The sequence below is a fragment of the Lutra lutra genome, chromosome 4, assembly GCF_902655055.1.
Source record: "Lutra lutra chromosome 4, mLutLut1.2, whole genome shotgun sequence".
Classification (NCBI taxonomy): Eukaryota; Metazoa; Chordata; class Mammalia; order Carnivora; family Mustelidae; genus Lutra; species Lutra lutra.
The window spans coordinates 37,891,663-37,917,532 of record NC_062281.1 but is presented as its reverse complement, the minus strand read 5'-3'; the positions used below and the strand labels follow the sequence as shown (position 1 = coordinate 37,917,532).

The 25,870-nt window shown below is 39.7% G+C and overlaps 1 protein-coding gene across 4 annotated transcripts in view; it reads left to right on the top strand.

Annotated features, from left to right (window-relative positions):
• The window catches only part of VPS13B (vacuolar protein sorting 13 homolog B), a 763,452-nt gene that overhangs the window by 691,494 nt on the left and 46,088 nt on the right, over positions 1 to 25,870 (top strand). For all 4 annotated transcript variants that reach the window (XM_047723595.1, XM_047723597.1, XM_047723594.1 and 1 more), the window contains 8 exons: positions 8,635 to 8,790; positions 17,631 to 17,894; positions 18,779 to 18,862; positions 19,040 to 19,215; positions 19,699 to 19,869; positions 20,458 to 20,659; positions 21,784 to 21,972; positions 24,351 to 24,497. In XM_047723595.1, coding sequence (XP_047579551.1) covers positions 8,635 to 8,790; positions 17,631 to 17,894; positions 18,779 to 18,862; positions 19,040 to 19,215; positions 19,699 to 19,869; positions 20,458 to 20,659; positions 21,784 to 21,972; positions 24,351 to 24,497 — 1,389 coding nt within the window. The remainder of the gene's footprint in view (positions 1 to 8,634; positions 8,791 to 17,630; positions 17,895 to 18,778; positions 18,863 to 19,039; positions 19,216 to 19,698; positions 19,870 to 20,457; positions 20,660 to 21,783; positions 21,973 to 24,350; positions 24,498 to 25,870) is intronic.

The following is a 25,870-nucleotide window of genomic DNA, read 5'->3' as shown; positions in this document are numbered from 1 at the left end:
CATGTATTTTTACACAGTTTAAAGAAGACCAAAAACTTTCTTGATATTCTTTGCCTGAATTCTGCAACAGGGTGTTTATGGTAACTTTTTAAGATGCTATCCTCCTCCCTTTGCTTTGTAATATTTTTTTCAGAGGTCACATGGGTTATTTTCAGTGTTTGTCAGTGATTATAGTATATGGATTGTCCTTGGTTAGAGTCTGTTATCACTTGAGGAACGAGATTGTTATTCTCATCCCCAGCTGCAGGGCAGAAGGACAAAGTCAATTCCTGTCTCACTTCCCGCTTTGTAGCTGGCATGTCCTACTATTTCTCAGCTATACAGAAGTAACACCTTTTCCAACATCTTTTCATGGTTCTCGGATACCCCAAACTGTCACACTTCATGAAAAACTACAGTTCCCCTTGTTCGCATCTGTTTTTGTTGTTCCTGAGTCCTCCTTCCTCTGTAACGATTATCTCATGATGACCGCTCATAAAATACAGCGGCGCATGGCCACAACCTGTTTCTCCCTGGGAGCTACTCTCTTTCTGTAGATGTTGAAAGACCAGGGAGATAGTGAAGAGCAGGACATCAAACAGCCTAAGAAACTGTCAGTTACTTTCCGTCCGCGTCTCTAATGCTCCGTCGGGTCCCTGGTGTTTACTGATGACTGATGCCTGGAGGGGAAGCGGCGGCCACTGATGGGGAGTTCTGTGCCTCTTTCGCCTCTCTTTCCGTACCACTCCCTCGAGGGCAGGTCCTCTTCTGACCCTCACGTCTCCTCAACCCCAAGAACCTACGCATGCCTCTGCCTGTGTAAGAGCAAGATCTGGCTTCCTAAAATGATGATTTTTGTTCCAGTATGACTCTTTCCTTTCCGGGATCAAAATTCAATGGTTCCATTTGGGTTAGGATCAAAGCTATCAGAGGATTGTAAGCCGATGAGTTCATACTATAAAGTTAATTTTCCAAATGATGAGAAGTAGGACAAGAAGTTGTTTGTTGGCAAAAACGGTTTGAAGCTATAGCTTGCTACTTTTAGGACCTGTCCCTGTTTATAATGCAGTCAGTGTGCTTTGTGGACGTTAATTTTGTGCAGAAAGACCCACTCCAAGTTAGGCTGTCGCCTGCTTTTGTTTAGTAGAAACAACAGCCCTGTCTATCTTTTATTTACTCCATTTCAACATGGTTTTTTCATGTTATTTCTTTTCATAACTAATATGTCCTCTGGTCAGTCTTTTAACTCCCCAAGCAGAATACCTCTGGAGTCCTACAACAAATTTTCCTTCCCCTCATAAAATTTTGCAGCATAATTTTTCTTGTTAAATATCTGTTTCTTCCACTCCATTGTGAGCATTTCCAGTGTGAGTAATGTGTCTCGTTCATCTCTATATCCACCACGTGTGGCTTAGTTCATTGGCTTATGGTAAACATTTAATAGACGGAGATCCTAAAAGTATTTGCTATATTGGAAAAAAAAAAAAAAAAACAAACTATCGCCCTGGGGAAGAAAGCTCAAGTAATTACATAAAACTGCTCCAAGGATTATGTGAATAAGTATTAGAGCAAACCAGACCCTCTGGGAGGGGCTCGGAGGCTACAGAGATGAACTGACTGTCGTGTCACCCTTTTTAGCAAAGCGGCTGCAGTGCAAATGAGAAAGTGGTGACACCGACTGGGACAGAGTGGGAGACTTCAGGCAGGAAGCTGAATCTGAGTTACTAAAATAGAAACGTGTCATTTCTTTTCCCTTAAAATGCAAGCTCTGTATGCTTTCTATTAGACGTTTTTCTTTTTAATAACATTAATGTTTATCTGATTTCAAAATAATACATATTTATAGTATGACATTTGGAAATTACATAAAAGCACACAAAACACATACACAAAGGAATACTTAAAACACACAACCCCAAGATAACCACTGTTAGCATTTCAGCATATTTCTAGCCATTTTCTCCCCTAAAAACATGCACAAGAATTTTTCTTCATTTTATAAAAACGGAATGTATACTGCACGTGTCTTTTTATAATTGCTTTTTTCCCATTACTCTATCGCTAACGAACATTCTCAGTGTTTTTTCATGCTGTGATTGTTTTCTTCGGTAGTTCGAGAGGATTCTACAATCTAAGTATGGTTAAGCATACCAGAGTCGGCACCACTTACTCTTGAGTTCCGATCTTATCCCTGCCCTCCCAGCACTGTGGCCCTGAGCAGCTCGCACAGCCTCTCTGTGACCTGGTTTGCTTTTTCATCTGTAAAATGGAACAACAGTACTACCTCATAAGATTGTTTTAAGGAATAAATGAGAAAATGTATAAAAAGCACTGAGGCCAATGCTTGGCACATAGTACGTGTCTAACAAATGATAGCTTTCATTGTTTTTACAATATTTTATTTGACAAAATATTATTTCCTAGCAATGTCTAATTTTTATTATTAAAACAGTGCTGGAATAAGTTTACATCCAGGTAAATCTTTGCACATGTGTATGATTATCACCCTACAAGAAATTCCTATGTAGCATTGATGAGTCAATATCTGAAACTCAGATTTTTGACAAGGACTAGACTCCAGCGACAGTGTTCAATCTAATGTGTGTTTGGAGTGTGCCAGGTTTCCCTTTTTGTAACAGGTTGTTCTAGGCTGATTTCACAGTATTTGCGGCCTTCCTTGAATTCAGTTGTGAGGGAAAACCTACAACAACTCCTCTTTGATGGAAGAGCCAACAACCCAGCACTTGTGTGACGACAGAGTGGCCTCTGTTATCTCACCTCCTGGACCACTGATTTGGAAAGCTTTCTTTCTCTTTCTCCTTTTCCTTCCAAAATACCCTGCATCAAAGAGTCCAAGTTATCCGCTAGAAAATAAATCAACATGATTTATTTCCACTCTTCTCATTCCTTACTTGTGAGATTGTGTTCTATAAATAAATGTAAAAGAGTATAGAGGGTCCTGAGAGTTCCAGTATTGAATCAGGGTGACATGAGGCATTAGCCATTATCTAACAAGTTTTCCACTTGGTTTCTTAGCATTACATCAGATACTCTGAACATCCTGAAATGTAACTGCCTTGACAAAACAGTAATGAGCAACATATTTCATTTTATTTTTATGTTAACTTATTGGGATGACATGTACTATCAGTTCTTTTTTTTTTAAGATTTTATTTATTTATTTGACAGACAGAGATCACAAGTAGGCAGAGAGAGACGGAGAAGCAGGCTCTCCACCAAGCAGAGAGCCCAACGTGGGACTCGATCCCAGGACCCTGGGATCATGACCTGAGCTGAAGTCAGAGGCTTTAACCCACTGAGCCGCCCAGGCACCCTGTACTATCAGTTCTACTTGCACATTCCAAATAAGCAATTAAACTTGGATCTGTGTAATTTGATCTATAGCTTTCCAGATATTATTTTAGATAGACAAGAAATTTTTTTTTAATTTATTTATCTGACAGACAGAGATCACAAGCAGGCAGAGAGGCAGGCAGAGAGAGAGGAGGAAGCGGGCCCCCCGCCGAGCAGAGAACCCGACGCGGGGCTCGATCCCAGAACCCTGGGACCATGACCCGAGCCGAAGGCAGTGGCTTAACCCACTGAGCCACCCAGGTGCCCCTAGACAAGAAATTTTAAAAGTATTTTAACTTAATATTCCTTCAAAATGCTCACCTACTCTATCATTTGGGATCTACTTTAGGCTTTAATATCAGTATTACTGAGTCTGAATTATGGATTGGAAGGATTACATTGATTTTAATTTAATCTAGTATCATCATCCATGTAAAGTAAATCTCCTTTGTTGAAAGGTCATTCAAAAACTTGGGATTGTTTTTAAGAGTACACTTACAGTTGATAAGCACTTGATAAGCACCTTGATAAGTACTAAGAGTACACTTACCTTGATAAGCACTGAATAATACATGTAACTGTTGAATGACTGTATTGTATACCTGAAATGAATAACACTATTAACTACACTGAAATTAAAATTTTTAAATTTTAAAACTACAGTGAGACAAAAAGAAAAATATTTTAAAAATAGGAATTATTTCTAAATATTTTTATTTAATACTGTATTTTATGACATTTTATGCACAGATATCACGGATATCACTAAAAATTTTTAATGTCTACTTTGGGTTATTTTTCAATAATCCTCACTCATTTATTTATTCAACAAATATCTGTTGAATGCCTACTATGCACTAGGCTCTTGGGATATAGTGTAAGTTTAGAAGTTTAAAAAATACACATGATGCCTAAGCTTTAATATATATTAACAATACATATTAATATATACATATATTTAATAGTTTATTTCACTTGGATTGAATGTTAATTTTTTTAGAACACCTAAAATTTCTACCAAGAGTATAATGGATTGGGGAAAATTTTTGAAGTTATTTCAATTTTCAGTTTCTTCTTAGAATATTACATATTACTGTACAGTAAATTATAAAATACAAAAAAGTATAAGTGAACCTGAAGACATTTTTTATTTGTGATTATTTGGGTAGGAATCATCTTGATGACAGTTTTAAAATGAATAGTGAAATAAAGTTCACAGACAAGTATCTGGTACCTTCACTTATGTTTAGGATATAGTTTTAAAAATATAGCCATCCCCTTTTCTTTCTGTTCCTTGGTGCATCCTGTTTTCCTAGATGTCTTATTTTTCTTTCCTCTGTAACTGAATCAGGAATTCTCCCTTTGGAGGTGACTGTGGGTGGTCTTGAGAGCTGACCCCAGGCCTCTGATCAGTAATTCAGTTTTAACTTTCATTTTGTATTTTAAAAAATGACCAGAGAGCTGCATATGCTCCCATTTGAGATCTTCAGTGGAAAAACCATGAATTAGTCTGGCTGCCCCTCCAGTGGGGCTGCTGGAAAAAAAAAAAAAAATGTAGCCCATTGGGACCTTCCAACAAGCGTGGCCACTGTACAACCTGCCTTATTGCTTAGTTTCAGTTCGCACTGAGAAGTTCAAACAAGAGTAGTTCTTATTTTGGCTTTTTCCCCCCAATGGAAAGTATTAGCACTAGCTAAGTAGGCCAAAAAGAATGAAAAGCCTGAATAGAAAGGATGGTAGAGGAAGTGAGTCAGTAAGGGAAACTTAATAGGGAAGAGGGGAAAGAAAGTTTCCAAGTTGATAAGAGAATGTAAAAATACCATGGGCTCCAGGCAACAAAGGATAGCTATGTGGGGCCTAAGGCCATTGCTTCATCTCGCCCGTGTTTGCAAGTTTCTGGCCCATCTTGCCTTTCCTCCTGACTATGACAGTTGCCCTCATTCTTCCACACTCCACTCTTAATCTCCTTTCAACACACCGATCCCCTATACAGAAGACTTCAGTGGCCACCTGCTAATTCTTCAATAAAGCACAAATTCCTCACTTAGTAAATCAGTGCTGGCCGCAATCTAGATCTCCCTGTTTGACCTTATCCCTGACTCCCATTTTTCATGTTCCCTTTTCTCCAGCAATTCCAGATTGTTAACCTTGCCCCCAAGCATACCCTCTGGCTTTCACATCTCATGTTGTCCCTAAGGGGACCTGCCATCTTTGCCAGTCGAAACCCTGTGGGAACTCTGAGCCCCAACTGCTTCCGGAAGCTCTTCTAATCCCACCAGCCTGGAACAAGCTGTCCTTTCTCTAGACTCCTGTACCATGTTGTATCTCTCCAAATGCCTCTTGTTTTATTACGCATGCTTTATTTTCCCCATAAGATCGTAAGCTCTTTGCAGGACAGAAGACACGGTTCTTCCTCCTTCCTTCCTCCATAGCAGCTATCATATCAGCTTTCTTATAGTATCTGAGTAAGAAAATATATCAGAGGAATGATAGAAAGAAATCACATTAGGATCAAGTAGTCTAACACAAATTTCACCTTCTTATGCCTGAATTTATAGTCCCTTCAGTATAGAAAGAAAAGTAGATCTATGAGTATTTGTTTTTAAATGGAGACTACTTAGTACCTGGAGCCATGAAATGTAGTCATTTGGGGTGCCTGGGTGGCTCAGCAGATTTAAGGCTCTGCTTTCGGCTCCAGTCATGATCCCAGGGTCCTGGGATCGAGCCCCACATTGGGTTCTCTGCTCAGTGGGGAGCCTGCTTCCCCTTCTCTCTCTGCCTCTATGCCTACTCTGCCTCTATGCCTCTATGCCTACTCTGGCAAATAAATAAATAAAGCCTTCAGAAAAAAGAAAGAAAGAAAGAGAGAGAGAGAGAGAGAGAGAAAGAAAGAAAGAAAGAAAGAAAGAAAGAAAGAAAGAAAGAAAGAAAGAAAGAAAGAAAGAAATGTATGTAGTCATTTGGTTCAACAGAACAGAACTCCCTCACTCAGTGGAGGTCCATGAGCATCCGCACTGCTGTCTAGTGCCTGAAGTGGACACACCATGGGAAGGATGACCCAAGTAGGGTTGGGCCTTCTCAGTCCTTTTTGTAGGTTTTCTCTCTTAGGAATGCAGTTCCTTCCCTAATAAATGATATATGTCTAATAGCTATTTAAATGCTTTGAACAGTCGACCAAACATTACAAATATTGTACCAGTGATGCATGTGGGAAGAAGTGTGATGTTTTTCTCCCACCTAACTTTTCTGTGTGAACTTAATCCAGACATATCTGGATTTTCATAATTCAAAGAAAATATCTATGCCAACATTTTGAGAACACGTAGATGCCAAGCGAAACCCAACAACATACTCCTTGGTGACATTCAGTCAGTTGAAGCTGTGTACACAGAGGGAGCCGCTACCTAAAATTGAGCTCATATGCAAATGTGAACACTCCTCAATTCCAATTACGTTGTATACATTAAACCTTTAGAGGCTGTGGAATTTTCAGGAAAAATATAGCCGAGCTTGACCTTAAGTACCTTGCCTCATTATTTTTTTGTCATTTCCAGCTACTAGTCTCTCCAAAGAAAACAACTTTCTTGTTTCTTTTAGTTTTGTGTGTGCCCTGAGCTTTATTCCCAGTTGCTGCTACAAAAAACTGAAATGGTTCCAAACACCACTATTGTTTTTCTTTTTTTTTTTCTCTGTCACTAATATTTAAAGATCAAAGATAACTCTGGTACTTTTATGTTGTAGAGTGTATATAAGACCAAATTTTCCCTAAAGGTATTTGCTGTCTAGGACTTTTTTCTTTTTTTCTTTTTTCCCTTTCTTTCCCTCCCTCCCTCCCTCCCTCCCTCCCTTTCTTTCTTTCTTTCTTTCTTTTTTTCTTTCTTTCCTTCCTTCCTTCTTTCTTTCTTTCTTTCTTCCTTCCTTCCTTCCTTCCTTCCTTTCCCTTATTACCTTTCTTTTCTAGAAGTCACCTGAATGGTAGCTTTTTTATTTCCTGGCGTCACTGGAAGTTGCATGGAGGAAGAACTGGAGTGGGGCTATATGAAAAGCAGGGAGATGAGTTAGGAGGTTTTGAAAAAATATTAAGGTGTTTTAAAACAAACAAACAAAAAAATCCTCCCTTAACCTTCCACCAAAATCATATTGTGATAACTAGTGACCTTGGGAAATGTTTTAATTTAGGTACTTTCTAAAGTTTCCTTCTAATGGTAAAGCAGAAAAATAATCTTTCTGTCAAAAGACTATTATTATTATGACATTACCATGTAAATTCTTAATGTATTTATTTTAAGGGCCCATTATGATAGCTCTTATACAATGTTTTTATAGTTTTATTCATTCTGTTAATTGGGAAAATGTTTCATACGATCAGCCTTTGGTTCGTTCTTTTAAAAAATTATATACAATGTGAAGGAAATAGTTTGTATATTATACAAATGTTTTTCCTAAAATGTCAGTTTTATTTCTAATTCTTAGTAATTGGATAGAATACTGTTTATGTTCATTTAAACATGTATCCTAAAGAAGCAGTAATTATTATGTTGTTTTGGAATACTTGTTCAGTTAAACTGATTTTCTTCATTGCATTTAGTAGGTAGGAGTGGAAATAGAAAATATTTGATGATCATGGAAGAAATCTAAATATTACCAAATTGGCAATAATGTGTGAATAAATATGAATGTGAATCAGGAGACTCGTTTGGTAAACGCTACAATAAATACGTGGCTAGCAAAAAGTAGAACAAAGACATTTTTTCATACATTCAAAATGTTGAAGGTAGTTCTCATATGATATATGTGATCTCATAGAGAGAGTATATTGAATGAACTGCATCCTCAAATTGCTGTTTTGTTCTTTATCAAGAGAATAAATAAGGAATGGCAATTTAGGGTCAAAAATAATGCAACAAATGAAATTTTACTTTAATTACTGTCTAGCCATAAGAGGGAATAAACTATCAGCCAAGACCGTGTTCTTTGATCTCACACTTCGACCTTCTTGTCCTCCAGATGAATGAAATGGGCTTTTCTCAAATGTTCAGCAGCCTTTTTACCATTTGATAGGACAATTATTTTTAAGAAGGTTTAAAATGTGATCTGGAAAACCACATTGACTCTCTGTGGCATATTTGCTATTCTTAGCCTGCTTGAATAAGCTGGAAGTGGATGAATAAGGCAGGTTAGAAAGAAAACAGATGCTAAATATTACAAATAGGAAGGTTTTCCAGCAATGAGACTTTCATTTGAGGACTAGATTTTTGTTGGCACTTTTGGCATCGTGACGATTATTGTTTTTCTCTCCAGCTGTTACACATCTGTATCGAAGGTTGGGGCAATTGGCGCTGGTCAGAACCCTTCAGTGTGGACCACGCAGGAACGTTTATTAGAACGATTCAGTACAAGGGTCGGACTGCTTCCCTCGTCATCAAGGTTCGGCAGCTCAGTGGAGTGCAAAAACAGGTGAGTTCCTTGTGTCCGGGACCCACACAGCTCTTAGTTCTTTGACACAATTAATGGAAGCGAAACTTAAAGAAATTGAAAATAACTCATAATTTAAAAACCCACAGCGATGAGCCTGGGTATTTTTGCTCCCAATTTGTATGTGCTTGTTGATGATCCTGAGGATGCTGATGGCTTCAAACCCCTTGTCCCACATCTTTTACAAGAGCTGCTAACGAGCAGTAAAATTTACTGATTTTAGTTTCACCTCTTCTCCCTGTCATCACCTACCTTCTGGTGGAGGTGCTAATGAGCTGTGAAATAGCCAAAAGGCCTTTATTAAGGAAGAAAAGAAGCACTGGGTGTTGGGGACTCTGGATAATCCAACAGCGGATAACCAGGAGTTGGTTCTCAGACATATCAGAATAATCTTCGAGAAAGTGTTGTGATACCTCCTATGACAGAGTGGGCCTGGGTCTCCAGCAAGCTTTCCTTTCCTAGGAGTTAATATTAACTGCAGTAAAAATTCACTACGGTCTAACTCTTGGCATATAAAACCTCAGCTCTCAGCACATATTTTTACGTATTTTATAAAACTTCCTTTTGGCTGTTTTTGAAGTTCTAAGACTGCAAAGGGGAAAAAAGTATCTGACACTTTTTTTGTGTTCTTAAGATGTGAAAATGTGGTTTTTAGAAGATGTTTTTCAAGCATGGCGCATATGACAAGAGTAGAAAGAAAAAAAGGAAGTATTAAAATCTGAAAACTGGCTTCACTGCACACATCATAACTGGATTTGTCATAAGAGTTTTAACATATACATCTGCATCTGGACTGTAAGTCTACCCAGAGCTTATGTGAATTGAGGACATGATAGAAACAGCCCTCAGTCCCTGGGAAAGGAAAAGGGGGGCTTTTCTTATCAAGCAACATGGGCTGGTCCATTGCCGTGTGCCAGGGGCAGACAGGAAGCAAGTGGTGAGGTGAACAGTAGGACCTGTGCCGTATACGTTCTTGATCTCCACCTAATCAGGGAGCTGGACATCATGTTCTCATTATTGTGGGCAACAGAAGTGAAAAGAATAGAGCAGAGGAATCTTCCCAATGAATTGACTATTCCTCAAGTAATTATGGATTGCCTACAGTAAAAGAGAGTGAAACGAAAGACACTATGTGACACAATCTTTGCTCTTAAGCTGCAAATTTATATAAACCCAACTGTATGTCGGGCACCATGTGTGTGTCGCACAACTGACAGTAAGTGTGAAGGGAATCTAGAAGTTTCAATAGGAAGAAATGACTCGAGTTGGGCTTTGGAAAACAGAATTTGGATTAAGAGAGGACATTCCAAGTAGACAGTGTAATATGAAGATAGGAATATGGGACAAATGGGTCTTATGGGGACCCACGATGGGACCAGCCTAACGGAGCATGAGCTTTGAGCTACAGAGTCCTAAGAACAAGATGTGTCACTGACTTTCATCTGCCCTCAGAACTGTCACAATGGATATGCTCTCAGTAAATATCTGCCCAATTAATACATTCTGGTTTTCTGATTCTGTCACTCATGGTCTTTGAAGAATGCTTTATCCACCTTCCCATTCACTAGCATTCCTGAGAAATGGTCATTCGGCATCTGTTTGAATACTCCCAATGATAAGAGGCTCATTTCCTCACATGGCAGCCCTTCCCATAACTGATTACTTCCATCTCTAAAGGAAGCTCTTTCCTGATTTTGAACCCAAATCTCTCACCGTTCAACCAGTTTTTACCACTCTTCAGAACTTGGGAGATGTATGCAATAGCTTATGGTGAGGACTAAGTTATCTCTCCTCTGTATTACAGCCCTTCAAAAACACAAGGGAAGCCAAGATGTTTCCCCTGAGCTTCCGTTAGGCCAGTGGTTCTCAAACTTGCATGTATGTCAGAATCACCTAGAAGGCTTTTTAAAACATAGATTGTTGGGTCCCACCCTCAGAGCTGCAGATTCAGTAGGTCTTGGGTGTGATGTGTCAATTTATATTTCTAATAAATTCTCAGGTGTTACTGATGCTACTGGTCCAGGGGACCACACTTTGACCACCATGGCTCTGGTCTGAACTTTCCCAATTCATTCAGCTCTTTTGCATATGGTTGCTAGAACAGTTACCGATTAATGGAATGGCAGGGTCACTCCATGGAGAAATAGTTTTCCACAGAATATCACTGGTGATTAAGATCATAACCACTCTGGCTGTGTATTCCCTTGCTAGCTATGTGATCTTCAGGTTAGTTAACCTCTTTGTGAATCAGTTTCCTGACCTGGGAAATGAGGATAGTAATAGTGCCTTTGTCATAAAGTTAGTGTGAGTTTGTATATGTAAAGTGCTTAAAAAGTGCTTAAAAGTAGCACCTGGCCTACTGTCATAACTCAAACTGTAGTTACAAGAATGAAATAGTCCCAGGAATCCATAACATTGGTTAGACTTTGTTGTCTTAACGCCAATAGTGCCTTCTTCTGGGGCGCCTGGGGCTCAGTCAGTTAAGCATCTGACTTTGGCTCAGGTCATGATCTTGGGGTTCTGGGATGGAGCCCTGCCTCTGGCTCCACGCTCAGCAAGGAGTCTGCCTTCCCTCTCCTTCTTGCTCTGCCCCTCCTCCCACTCGCATTCTCAAACTCTCTCTTTCCTTCTCTCAACTAAATAAATAAAATCTTAAAAAAAAAAAAAAAAAAAGATAGGGCACCTGGGTGGTTCAATGGCTTAAGGCCTCTGCCTTCAGCTCGGGTCATGGTCCCAGGGTCCTGGGATCAAGCCCCGCATCGGGCTCTCTGCTCGGCAGGGAGTCTGCTTCCTCCCCTCTCTGCCTTCTTGTGATCTCTGTCTGTCAAATAAATAAATAAAATCTTAAAAAAAAAAAAAAGACAAAAATTATAGTGCCTCCTTCTTGCATAGATATTATATATCTTCAAGGAGTAATATTAAATTTTAGGGATAAATTAACATATACTGTGTTCCTGAGGCAATACTACACATTGCAACAGTAGGTCATAAGTCAGAAAAGTTGGCCATGGGAAGTACCTTTTTTAAAAATTCCCACAAATGTTACTTACCTTTTCTTCCCCCTGACTAGAAGAGATTTCCCAGCCCTAATATCTATTACCTAATATCTCGGGCAAATTTCTTAACCTTTTGTAAAATAAAGCACCTAGTAAATATTAGATCACTGTTGTTATTTTTGTGTTAACTATTTTAAAATATTTCTGAAAACACAGAAAAGTCTAAAGTAGAAAAGTACCCATATTTCTGCCACCCAAAGATAAATACTGTTACTACTTCGGTGTATCTTTTTCTACTTTTTTTCTATGCAGATTTTTTTTAGCCAACTTGAGATCTGGTTATAATTAGTTTTCAACCTGTTTTTTCACTTAACATTATATGATGCTTATGTTCTCGTGTTATCTACAGAGCCGAACTATCTTTTTAATGGTTGCATAATTTGCCACATGGTATGTTGAGACCCATTTAGATATCCCCTTGTTGCTGCACCTTTAGATAATTTCTAACTCGTTGCCAGAATAAATCCTTAAATAAATATCTGTGTGTATACATATGTATGTCAGAATGTCTGGATCTGTCCTCAAAATAATTTGCTATAAAATTTAATTACCTGAGCAAAGGATGTGAATGTTTTTGTGGTACTTGATACATCTTCCCAGACTAAAAAGATATACTTTATTCTTTAACCAAAATTCATTGTTTTGTGTCACCAGATACTTGTTAGGGCAACATTAATCCTTGAAATAACTAAATATATATATGTGTCCCAACCAATATACTGACTCTCTGAGTTTTTCAGACTATTAGAATTTCTTAAAAATCTTAGTGTAAGGAGGGGTTCAAATCAGACTCACAAAAATTTCCCATGCATTAGAAGCTTAAGGAATCCTTTTAATCATCCTCTCTGTTAATGTCAAATCGACAGATTTTAAGGCATCTGGTGACAAATCACATTTCAGGATTTCCAAATGTTATTCAAACCATTGGATGTTCAGTAAATATTTTCTGTAGGGACTTCCTCTCACACTTTTCTCTGCTTCTATCTTATTATAATAAATTATCTTATTTAAAAAAAAAATGTAGAATGTAGCCAGGCAGGAAAGAATCTTTCAGAAATCCATAATGGAAGCATAAGCCACCCTCCCATTGCATTTACTTATTTACTTTTCTGAAAGAAGTGCCATCTTACGGGGCGCCTGGGTGGCTCAGTGGGTTAAGCAGCTGCCTTCAGCTCAGGTCATGATCCCAGCGTCCTGGGATCGAGTCCCACATCGGGCTCCTTGCTTGGCGGGGAGCCTGCTTCTCCCTCTGCCTCTGCCTGCCACTCTGTCTGCCTGTGCTCGCTCGCTCTCCTCTCTTTCTGACAAATAAATAAAATCTTTAAAAAAAAAAAATAGTCAAAATCTGTTAGTCCTTCCCTTTATTTCTGTAATTGTTTAAAAAAAAAAAAAAAAAGAAGTGCCGTCTTACTGGCAAAGTCCATTTCCATCCCTCTGTCATGGAAGACATAGACACACACATACATACACACAATTTACACTTTGAGTTTTAGCATTTATTGTTATAGCCAAATGAGATTGGGCTCTAAATGAGGGCCATTTTAGTCACTCAGCAGAACAGTGAGAAGTGGAACACAGAAACAGCAATTCATTTTAACCGAGGAAGAAGCAAAATGTAAAATGGTTGGTACTGAACGCAGGTAATGCTGAAAGGTTCAGCAGACCACCAACTTCAAAATAACTGCTGCATTGTTGTGAAAACCCTTTCTAGTCTTTCAGTTGGGTTTAATTTTTTATTGCCAGCGTAGATTAACTAAAATTCAGGTTAGCTCCAGCTAAAGTACATCAGAGACACAGGATTTTCTCAATTAGCCAGGTTGGGAAGGAAGATAGGAATCAAGGTTTCAGAAGAGCTTCGTGGATTCCTGCCTCTCTAACATCTTGGCTTCTTTCCTTCTACCCCACCTGGGCCAGGAAATTTGCAATAAACCACAGCTGCCTAATTTTAAAGATTTTGGGAGGTGAGTGTGTGCAGCTCACTGATGGACCATAGCTGCATTAACACGCCCCCGGATAATGGAGAATTGGCTGATGCCTGAACAATGAGATTTGGTTATCTGTACCCTGCCTTTCTTATACCCCTGCCATTTCTCCAACTGAATGATAATTGACCACATACAAAATTTCTCAGGAACTTTGTACATAACACAGCTACCCACGTACACACAGTGACTTCCACGTGTCCTATCCCCTCACTGAGAAAAGCTTTACTACTCTAAAAACGTAAATGTACATATGTACATATGTATATATATTGTATCTTTATACATACACTTTTAATCAGGGCTAAGATATCATTTTCCAGTGCATCTGGTGCTCTGGAGTTATTCTTTAATATCACTATTCTTCTTGGCACTGATCTAATAAGAGTTCTGAAACCTGCTAAGTAAAATCATATGTGGAAATCTTCAATACACATCTTTGTGGCTTTGGGGAAAGAGGAGAATTAGTGTGAAACCTGGAAATGTGTATTAAAGAGAAACCCTACATTAAAAAAAATTAAGTAGCTGTCCTCAACTGATAAATTAATCTTGAAATTCTAACCATAATTTTCAAAATAAAGGCATTGTAAGTGTTGCCACTTTGAAGAAAAGCAGACATGGCTCTCACTGAACCCTGCGTGGGAGCAGCTCTGAAGAACACCATACCAAGGCGGAGCCATTTTGGATTTTCCTTCATCTAAGTAGCCCTCTCTCCCTGGCCACTTTTAAGGGTTTTCTTTTTATCATATTTGAAAGCCTATTTAACAGGCTTTATAGTTGAAAATGAAACTATAAAAACCCACCAAGAGGATCTTTGTCTTTAGACAAAGTGAGTCCCAGATGGTTGAGGAGATTCTGTGGTTTCTGTGAGAGACAGCAAAATTCTCTCCTAAATCTCATGAGGCCCAAAGGTTCTAAAGCAGGAGCGGTGTGCATACATTGCCAGGCCTGGGCACATCAAGAGGAAGAACAGAATTAAATACTGCCTCAGAGCTTTCACGTGTTTATTTAAAATTAGACGATGCTAAGTCCTCGTAAGACTTAACCATGAGTGCCTAGTAACCCCTAGCATATGCTGAAGAAAAGCTTGCTTGCTAACTCAGGACTCATGGTTCAGTTGACTTCTGTGTTTGTTATTGAGAAAACATTGTTTTAAAAGATTATAATGGCTAGAGTGCCTACAATAATGTACAGTTAAGCACGGCTTGGTTTTTACAGATGTACTCCTTATAAAGAAAAGTCAAAGGAATAGATAGTTGGAAAATAAATGTTTAAGAAAATGCTAAACTTTAGTGTTCAACTAATGAAACAACAATGACATTTAATTTTTGGTCTATCATCGTAGCAGGTTTCTTTATAATGAACTAAATAATCGTTCATTCATAATCATATGTATTTGTATAAATAATAGTTTCCTTACAGTGGTGTTTACAAAATACTCTTAATCACATATGAAAATGTACCCATTAGGGTGTTTTCAGTTTGAAGTAACAAAGTAGGTTTTTTAATCTTCATAGTAAGCTAATGAGACAGACACTATTATTGTTCCTATTTTATATTTATTATCTCATATAATAAGAATGAGGAAGGTAGGTTAAGTTTTGGTTAATTAAGCCACTCAGGGCTGTATCTGCTTCTCTGCTATCCTCTTGGATTTGCCTTTTGTGTCTCAAGATGGCTACAGAAGCTGTATGTACATTATATATCCTCTCACAACTTCTTCCGTGGCAGACAAGAAGCGGGCTTTCTCTTCTCAAATTCTCTCCCTTATCAAGGAGTAAAATCTTTCCCAGAGCCTTTTAGCAATCTTTCCTTCTCATATTATTAGCCAAACAGTGCCCCATGTTCACCCCTAAAGTAATCACTGGCAAAAGGAGAATGGAATCACAAGGATCAGTTTGTGCCAGCTGTGACACAGACTATGGAGGCCATGGAGGTGTCCACCTTCCCTGAGTACTTTGCTCCTTTTTGAGACCTAAACCGAATCAGGGTTATTAATAACCAGGGAGAAGGAGGGACCACCTCTTTGGAATGGAACCAGTGACATCTGTCACATTTACATTATGATGGGCAGTCTTCATTCTCTTTTTTATAGTTTCTAGGCTTTCTTAATTCATAGGTATTAATTTTATGAAAGACAGACCTTCAGAGTGACTATCAGACTCTGGGCCAGAGAGTCTGGGTAACACCATGCAAGTCATCTGACATCATTCTCCTTGTTAAGATGACAAGTCCTAGTAACACCTATTTTTATTGTTACTGTGAGAATGAGAGAGTTAGTGTGTAAAAAATGCCTTGTAATAGGATGTGTGTATTTATTCATACAGATTCGTGTGTATGTACATACATGTGTATGCAGAGAAAGAGAGGGAGAGATTTCTTTTCAATTGGCTCACACGGCTGTGGAAGCCAAAACCCAGCAGAGCTGACGTGTAGTTCCTGCCTGAAAGCCAGCAGGCTAAAGACCCAAGAAGAGCTGATATTTTTTAGCCCAGGTCCAAAGGCCAGGAAAGACCGATGTCTCGGTTCAGTCAGGCAGGAGGAGTCCCTCTTACACAGGCTCTTTGTTCTAGTCAGGTCTTCAGCTGACAGGGTGAGGCCCACCCACAGTAGGGAGGGCACTCTGCTTTACTCAGTTTACCAGTTCAAATGTTAACCTCATCCAAAAACATCTTCACAGACCCACACAGAAAAATGCTTGGCCCAGTATCTCTGCAGTCGTGGCCCATTCAAGTCGACACATAAAATTAACCATCACATGCTTGAGAAACCACATATATATTGGTGTGCATATGAATGATTACTATTCATAAAATCTAGAAAAAAATATTACAAATAAGAAAATCCAGTACGTGAAAGTCCTATATTTTCTAGTCACGGTGAATATTTATATTACAGTAGGACTCACTGCATAGGAATAAAGTTTTGCATTATCTTTTCAATTTCAACCAATTTAAGAAACATTTCTTAATGCCTACCATGAACTAAACTCTTAGCTGGAGGAAAAATGGGGTGATCCATGAATCTTTGGATCATTCTGTGTGTTTTACAAAGCCACATGCTTCTACTCTGTGGGAAAACCTGAATAACATAAACTCTAATTAGGCATCTGACTTAACAGTTGTTTGTATTACCAATTTATAAAGTGATCTCTTATTGTGTAAGACTGTAAGAAACCCTTGGAAACCAGCCTTGGAAACATAAATCGCCAGTTGGCCTCTCAGCCACCAGAGCTGAAGCCTTGTGCTCGGTCCCCATCATTGGTTACTGCCACATCAGGTGACATCACTGACTACCCCTTCCTGGTGGGTCTTTTCTAAGGGCTTCAGCTTCCCCTGGTTTACCACCACAGTCCTTTGCCTCTTCTTCTCGGGCCCCTTCCCTGGCTCTTTGCCCCTGAATCTGATCCTAGGCTGTTGGTCAGTTGCTGGTGTAAGCCTGCACCTCTTTTCCAGGTCAGCTCTTTTCCGCCTGTGCGCATTTGCAAGGCTTTCATTCCATAGGTCGGCTGTCTCCAGCCTCACCGCACGCTCAGGCACACACCCAGCATTTCCAGCTGGCTGCTGCCGGCCCTGCCTGTGCCTGTCCTTTGAGTGCGGTAAACCTAATATGACCAAAGCAAAATCCCTTTCTCCTCCCAAGCCTTTCTTCCTGTATGCTCTAAACAAGTTCATGGCTTCACGTTCTTTCCTTCAAAACCAACACAGGTAATAACAGTGAACATGTCACCAGTTCAGGAAATCCGAATGGGTGAAACTTTATGTGTGTGTTCATTATGTTTTAGATTATCATCTGTGGAAGACAGATCATCTGCAGTTATTTGTCTCAAAGCATAGAACTGAAAGTCGTTCAGCATTACATCGGTCAAGACGGACAAGCTGTCATTCGAGAACATTTCGACTGCCTCACAGCCAAACAGAAATTGCCTTCATACATACTGGAAAACAGTGAACTGACGGAGTTATGTGTGAAGGCCAAAGGAGATGAAGACTGGTCAAGAGACGTGTGCTTGGAATCTAAGTCCCCTGAGTATAGCATTGTCATTCAGGTACGAGATGTACGGCAATCTGGAATAGAGCAGTTTTGTGTTGTTTTTTTAAGATTTCATGTATTTATTTGAGAGAGAGACAGTGAGAGAGTGCATGAGAGAGGAGAGGTCAGAGGGAGAAGCAGACTCCCCGTGGAGCTGGGAGCCGGATGCAGGCCTCCATCCCGGGACTCCGGGATCGTGCCCTGAGCCGAAAGCAGCCACTCAACCAACTGAGCCACCCAGGTGCCTGAGTAGAGCAGTTTTTAAAATTAAAAGTTTCTCCTTTTGCTCTTTATTCAGTACAGCACTTTATTTAAAAAATGACCGGTACAAAAGAGGGAGATCTGAAGTAAGATAAAAAGACTTGGGATATTGCTTCCTCCCACCCCACAGCAGCACAGCTGTGGTATCAGTCCCAGTCGCCTTGAGAGCCAAGACGCTGCCCTTTTCAGGTGGAGACAAGTTATATCTTGAGAAGGATCCTGATGCACCAGGGCTTGGGATGGGGATGCAGGGGAGAAGTGGGGAAGGAGTGCCCCCCCCCGACTTGAGAATCTTCACAAAGGTCTGCTCCTTTTTTATCTCCTCTTCACACTCCACCATCGGCACATTTCCTTGCCACAAAGGACAAATCCTCCCCGCCATTCTCCCACCCAGTCTTGTATCAGTCTCTCCTCTTACAAATGCCTTTGTCTTTAAGAAAGCGTTGGCCTCGTTGACTCACTGCACATTCACTTTATGCCATAATGAAGTCTGGTTTTGCTTATTCTCTGTTTTTAATGGCTTTTTTCTATAACTTTAAACTTTTTAATCCTCCAAACTGACATTCGATCTGTGCCTCATTTTGATTAATTAGTAAACTGTTCGGTATTTAACAGAACCCTTTTCTACCTCCTTTGCAGGTACCATCTTCAAACAGTTCCATTTTTTATGTCTGGTGCACAGTTTTGACATTAGAACCCAATTCTCAAGTGCAACAACGACTGGTGAGTGCTTTCCAGTCCTAAAATATGGTATATGACTCTGACCTTTCCTGTTCTGAAATAAATTAAGGTCAGAGTGACCCAGGGAAGAGATTTATTACAAGTTTGTTTCAGCATCAAACAGCTGGAATACTGCAACAAAGCAAATATGAAAGTTGTTCTGTCCTTTTATTTTTATAGATTGTGTTCAGCCCTCTTTTTATCATGAGGAGTCATCTTCCAGACCCCATTATCATACATTTGGAGAAAAGGAGTCTGGGATTGAGTGAAACACAAATTATTCCAGGAAAAGGACAGGAAAAACCACTGCAAAACATAGAACCTGACCTTGTGCATCACCTAACATTTCAAGCAAGGTACTGGAAAAATCCTTACGTTATTCTGAGAGAAATTCAGTAGAAAAGCAACCTATACTATTGAGGGGAAGAAGGCAGATAGAATATTTTGTATGATTCCCTTATCTTATGAGAATGTTATTTTAAAATTGCCCTGCCTAGTGTTTCCTTATCTTCTTCAGTGGTTTTGGATAAAATTCAGCCTCTTTCATTAAACTTAGATATAAACAAGAGGGATTGGAAGATTTAATTGACATAATTTCTCTAGTAGAAGAAATGAATAGAGCTCTCACCCAAGCATGTGGGGGAGGGGGACAGGGAAAAGGGGTCAGGGCCCAGATCATCCAAAAACTGTGTCACTAATCCCTAAATCACCAAAAAAATTGACTCAATGTCACAAAAGGTATTGGTCTATGATACGTCTATAGTTCGATTTTTTTTTTTCAATAAATTCACTTTAGAAATCTGATATTCACTCCTGTTTTATTCTTTTCCATTTCCTAGAGAAGAAGATGATCCTTCCCACTGTGCCGTTCCCATCTCAACCTCCCTCATCAAGCAAATAGCCACTAAGATACACCCTGGAGGCACAGTTAATCAGATCCTTGATGAATTCTATGGGCCAGAAAGTTCCCTTCAACCCATGTGGCCCTATAATAAAAAGGATTCTGACAGGTAATGGTCCCCAGCAACCTTTTTCTACAAACATTTCTCAATATTGATAAATAAATGACCATTCACCAAAATGTTAGATACCATAAAAGGTTTTTAATGACTGATTGATTCATTCGTTGATTGGTTGATTTTAGAGAGAGAGTGAAAGTAGGTAAATGAGGGCAGGGGTGGAGGAAGAGGGGTGGAGAGAGACTTTCAAGTAGACTACCCACTGAGCATGGAGCCTGACATGGGGCTCTGTCCTAGCACCCTGAGATCATGACCTGAGCCAAAATCAAGAGCCAGCCACTTAACTCACTTAGCCACCCAGGCACCCCAAAAAGTCTTTTAAAAAAGAAATATTTGCATGCATCTATCAGATTCCAACCTTCTATCATTTGGGTAGATGTGTTTTATGGACTGCTTTACTCATAATCTAGAACATAATTGCATGAGAAGTTTCTCCAGAATGCAGATTCAGCATTGGATGGTTCTGGTGTGAAGAGGGGTCATACAAGAGCATTGTGTGTTTGGAATCCTTAAACATATTTCATGAATACTGACGTCATTGTATTTCATTGAGTCTCTTGGATGTGGTATTTGGAACAGGAGTGAACAGCTGAGTCAGTGGGATAGCCCAATGCGAGTGAAGCTGTCAGTCTGGAAGCCATATGTTAGAGCCTTGCTGATAGAGCTTCTACCCTGGGCCCTGCTCATCAATCAATCCAAGTGGGACCTCTGGCTGTTTGAAGGGGAGAAGATTGTTCTACAGGTTCCTGCTGGCAAAATTATTATCCCTCCTAATTTTCAGGTACTATAACTTTTTTTTAGTTAATATGAATTCTTTTCTTTCAACAACTAGCCTTTATTCTGAGGTCACATTTATATTCTTAACAGAATCAGTTGTAGAAAACTCTCCTCTTAGATGCATATGTAAGAGGTATGGAATGTGCTTTGATATTCAAAGACATTTCAGATGTCTTTTTTTTCCCCCATCAGCAGTATTCATACTTGAGTTATCATTAAATTTGATAACTTGTACTAGTTACATTTTCATTTTCATTTTCACTCTGTACAGGATACTTGACAAGCATTATGATTGGCCTACTCAGGGTATGTTAAGGATATAGAGCCATATTCTGTGCTAACCCACTCCCTAAATACACTTGGGGTTCTTAGAGAAATTCTCAAGAGATCTGCAAGGCTTTCTGAGCAACTATTTTTGTCAGAGCCCCTTTTCCCTTATAAGGACCTGGATGTCCATAATCATGGATGTCTACCCGGTTGTTGATAATAACAATATGGAGTCATTACTGGCATTGGGGGTGGGACCCTAATATAAAACAGAATTTCACGGCAAGACTGTATTCCATCACAAGAGAACTTTCTTGATGAGGCTAACCCATTTCAAGAAAGCACATAAATCTGTAGGAAAATAGAATGCAAAGAACTCCTAAATAAAATGTTTTCCTGATGGGAAACAATTGGAGAGGCCTTTTTTGAGTTCTAGTTCATGAACATCTTTATTCAATTGCATTTTTCCTGTATGTGTTTGTGTTTTTTTTAAATAATCGGATGATGTTTCCTTATGGAATTGAAATGCTGACCTACATGTACCTAAGGTTGCATATTATTCTCTAGTCAAATGAAATGAAGCCCTTCATTTTTAAGTCTTTGTTATTTATAGGGGAGCCACAGTTTGGGTTAGGTTTTTTTTTTTCCCCCTTCCATGAATATAAATTCCATTGTGAATCAAAGAAAACATTGAGAACTAAAATAAAATGTATGTTGCCATTCCAAAAACAAAAACACAATTCATAAAGGGATTTGGTTGCCTAAGTAGACCTATTATATAATATAAAAAATTCCTGTGAATTGAGGTAAAACTATCAAAGTTAAGAAAAATACTTTATAATTGAGGCATTATTTTTCCAGGAGGCTTTTCAAATTGGAATATACTGGGCAAATACAAACACTGTGCACAAGTCAGTAGCAATTAAACTGGTCCATAACCTGACATCTCCAAAGTGGAAAGACGGAGGTAATGGTGAAGTTGTGTCATTGGACGAAGAAGGGTTTGTTGATGCTGAAATAAGACTTGGTGCTTTCCCAGGACATCAGAAGGTAGGATCAAAGTCTTCATGGCTCAGGGGGAAGAGCATACCATCCCCTCAACCGGTTTAATATGAGTCTACCCTTTTCTTTTTAATCCCTTCTTAGTGTCACATGCTCTAGACAATTTATAACAGCGAAACACGCGATTTCTTAGACCTCTCTGTTTCACAGGTTTTTTTCCCCTTTACCAGTGATAAAAGCCATGTCACATAATTTATCCAATAACCGCTCTGTTTCAGAACACTCAGCAGTCACTTGATGGATTGTATGTGGGGGAAAAATGAACTTATTCCAAAATATCCACAAATTGTACTTGGCCTCCTTTCCTTGGAGCAGGAAGTAGAGTTGCTAACATTCTGAGCACTGAGGGAAAGGACAAACCTCCTATAGCAAAGATTATGTTCCTGGAAAAAGGGCACACTGAGCAATAGCTACGCTGATCTTCCCGTAGAACCAAAGGTTATGAGGGAGTTCTGTTCCTGAACAGAGAACTGGTACCCATGACTATATGAATACAAAAAACCTACTTCATCGGTTATTGAGCTAAATACTGATGGTGTGTGATTTTCAGCCTCCATCTTTTCAAAAGTCTATGAAAAGCAATTAATTTGAGTAATATGGTCACAAATGACATTAACCTGTGTGTTCGGCAGCACAATATCATAGTGTCTCATGAGGTCTCATGCTGCACTTCCTACCATCTTCGTTATCTCAGCCCTCCCCAGTCAGACGAAGGGCTACTTCATCAGAGTAGCGTGGTTCAGAATGACCTTACTCCGGGGAGAAGTTCAATTTTGACGGGCGTCTTTGAAGAGCTTCTTGAAAAAAAGTTAGTGTCATTTGGTGACTTTTTAAAAATAAATTTCTCCGATACAAAGAAGTTGTTTCTCTTCAGTATTCAAGGCTGGTATCCATTTCCTCAGAGTTGTCTGGGCAACACATGTTTATGCGCTGCCAGCCAGAAGACTGTAACATGGGTGTAAATGGCAAAGAGCTGTAAGCGTGAATCACCCAAAGCTGAAGACTTGTAAGTTGAGATCGACCATCAAAACCTAGGAAAATGTCACAATACACCATCCAACACCCAGTACCTCCAGCACCTCAGAGAGTGGCCACAGCCAAGTGCTACATGAATTTGAACGAATGAACAGACTGCTGGAAAATACATTATTATATGTATTGATGTCTCCTTACTCTTTGCTAGTGATTCTCAAACTTTTTAGGACTGGGACCCCTTTATTCTCTCAAACATCATTGCAGACCTCCAAAACCCTTTTATTTATGTGGGTTTTGGCCATTGGTATCCATCAAACTAGAAATGAATACAAAAACTTTAGAATGCAAGAATATGCAAGCATACATTCTGCTGGCCATGACAGTGATGACATCATAGGTCATAAAACCCCTGGAAAACTCCACGGTACACTCATTAGAGAATTAGAGTGGAAAAGACAAGAGCATCTAGGTATTATTATGAAAACAGTTTTGACCTTTGGACCCCCTAAAAGGATCTCAAAGACTCCCCGTCTCACTCACAGACACACAAGTGTCCCAGGCCACTCTTTGAGAACTGCTGTCCTGACATTACCACTTACTAAGTGGGGATCGTCAGGCAGCGGATATCTTCTCTGACCACGTCAGTACTGCGGTGAGGGAATGACAGGGTACGTGGAGGGTAAGAGAAATACCACAGAGTCAGACTGCATGGTTTCCAATTCCAGCTAGACCGTCTCTGTCGTTATGACCGTGAGCAAGTTACTTAACCTCTTTGAGCCTCATTTCCGTCTTTTATAAAATGGAGATCATAGTAGCTGCCCCAAGTGGGTTTTGTAAGGATTCTGTGAGTTAACACACATCAGTACTTACAACAAGCAGCTCACAAGAAAGCAGCATATGAGGGCCGAGCATTGATTTTTTTAATCCTCATCACTGTTCAAGTCCTCAGAACGCCCAGTGGTCCCCACTAGGCCTTTGGCGAGGGAGCTGCTGTGATAAGCATGAAGAAGGGGAGAGGAATGCTTAACTGAATTCTTTATGTTGAAAAGATGTGTGACATCTGTTACGTAAAAGTGTTTATAGGTAAATATTTTGTGAGGAAATTGGTTAATAAACTTGAAAACAAATCTCTGTCATTGTACTGTAGCAGCAGAAAGAACTGGTTCGCTGGGATCCCCTGTTGTAATAGTGGCCCCTTTTAAGGGCGGGGACATTTTTGAGACTGAGAGGGGACACCAATAAATACTCTGGAGCAAAAGGTAAAATTGGTACTGTCCAGGGCAAACCAATAGATAAAATGACCTTTTAAAAATAAGAAAGTTTGTTATGCCTTATACTTTTTTGCCTTATTGTATTTTATACAAATTATTCTTTCCTCAATTGTTTTATAGTTATGTCAGTTCTGCATCTCCTCCATGGTACAGCAGGGCATACAAATTATTCAAATTGAAGACAAGACCATAATAATCAATAATATGCCATATCAGATATTCTACAAACCACAGTTATCTGTCTCCAAACCCCAATCTGGAAAGGAGGTAAGCCGTTCAGAATATGATCGATTTGTCGTCTTCAGTTTTGATATATCAGCAATAAGTAAGATGAATTTTTTAGCCTAGAAAAAACTACGACCGGATATAGGTAAAAAGAAATTTATATGTTATTGAATTAAAGCACAGATGTCCTGGTCAGCACTTCCAAGGTACTTAATGAGCAGAAATCCTACGAAAGCAGCAGATCCTGACACGCAGCCGGACCAGTGCCGCCTGCACCCCATCTGCTCGGGGCTGCAGCACACATTTCCAGCATGCTCGCAAACCCAGAGCCCCCCCAGCAGGGACAGGGCCTGAGGACTGGCTGCTGGGGCTCATGAAAAAGACCATCTGCCTCCCAGGCTGCAGGGCCGAGAGGAGCCACGTGGTCAGAGGCTCGGCCCGCAGAGCCAGGATCTAGGAGCCCAGAGTTCTCTGCCCACGAGGAGAGTAACTGTGAAAATGTCCCTGCTCATTTATGTGGACATCTCGCTGGCAGGATATCCAGGAAATGAATCCAAGAAGGGTTTTTTTTGATTCACTTAATCACTTTGTTCATTAAAATGAACACTTATGTTTTGGGAGAGAGATCTTTTAAAAGGACTTAAACACATAATATGCTAAGTGGTCTGCTATTGTTTTATGCTATTGAAACGATCACATAGGAACATATTTCTTTCTTTACCTCTGTCTGCGTTTATTTTTATCCCTTTCAGCTCCTAAAAATTACATTAGAACAATAAAATAGGATGAAAGTCTTATTCTTCTAAGCTCACAGTGCATTATGGTATTGCCAAAAATGTCAGAATAATAGAATTTCATCTTGGTTCACCGAAGTACTGATAGAATAACTGGGTGACCAGAAGTCCCCAGCTGGGAGGTACAGGTCAACAATGTTCGCATTTTAGGTGAGGATTTGGCAAGAGAATCAGCATATGTGCAGATAATTCTCCTGCTTCTTCCCACCCTAGGGCTTTCTGAGACATTGGGTCAGGGATTTCCATGCTGACATTTCTGCATCTGAAAATAGGCATAATTTCACATTCCGTGCAGGGTTTGGGTGGCAATTAAATGAGATAATATGAGTAAACAGACAAGGCATTCGGGAAATGGTGGTACCCAGCGGCAGCCACACCACAAGCATCACAATGAACTTACCTCAGCTTCCTGAAGACAAAGGGAAGGCCCAGGTTCTTCTGGGCAGCTGGGGAGTGTCCCCTCTATCAACCCTACCCTGCATCAGGCAGGTGTGGGAACTTCTTTAAAGACATGGTAATCCCTGGCCTCTCAGGAACACCATGTGGGATAGTGGTAAAACCACCAAACAAGAAGCAGGAAGCCAGGCTCTGGCTGGGCTTTGCCACTCACCATCTCTGTGT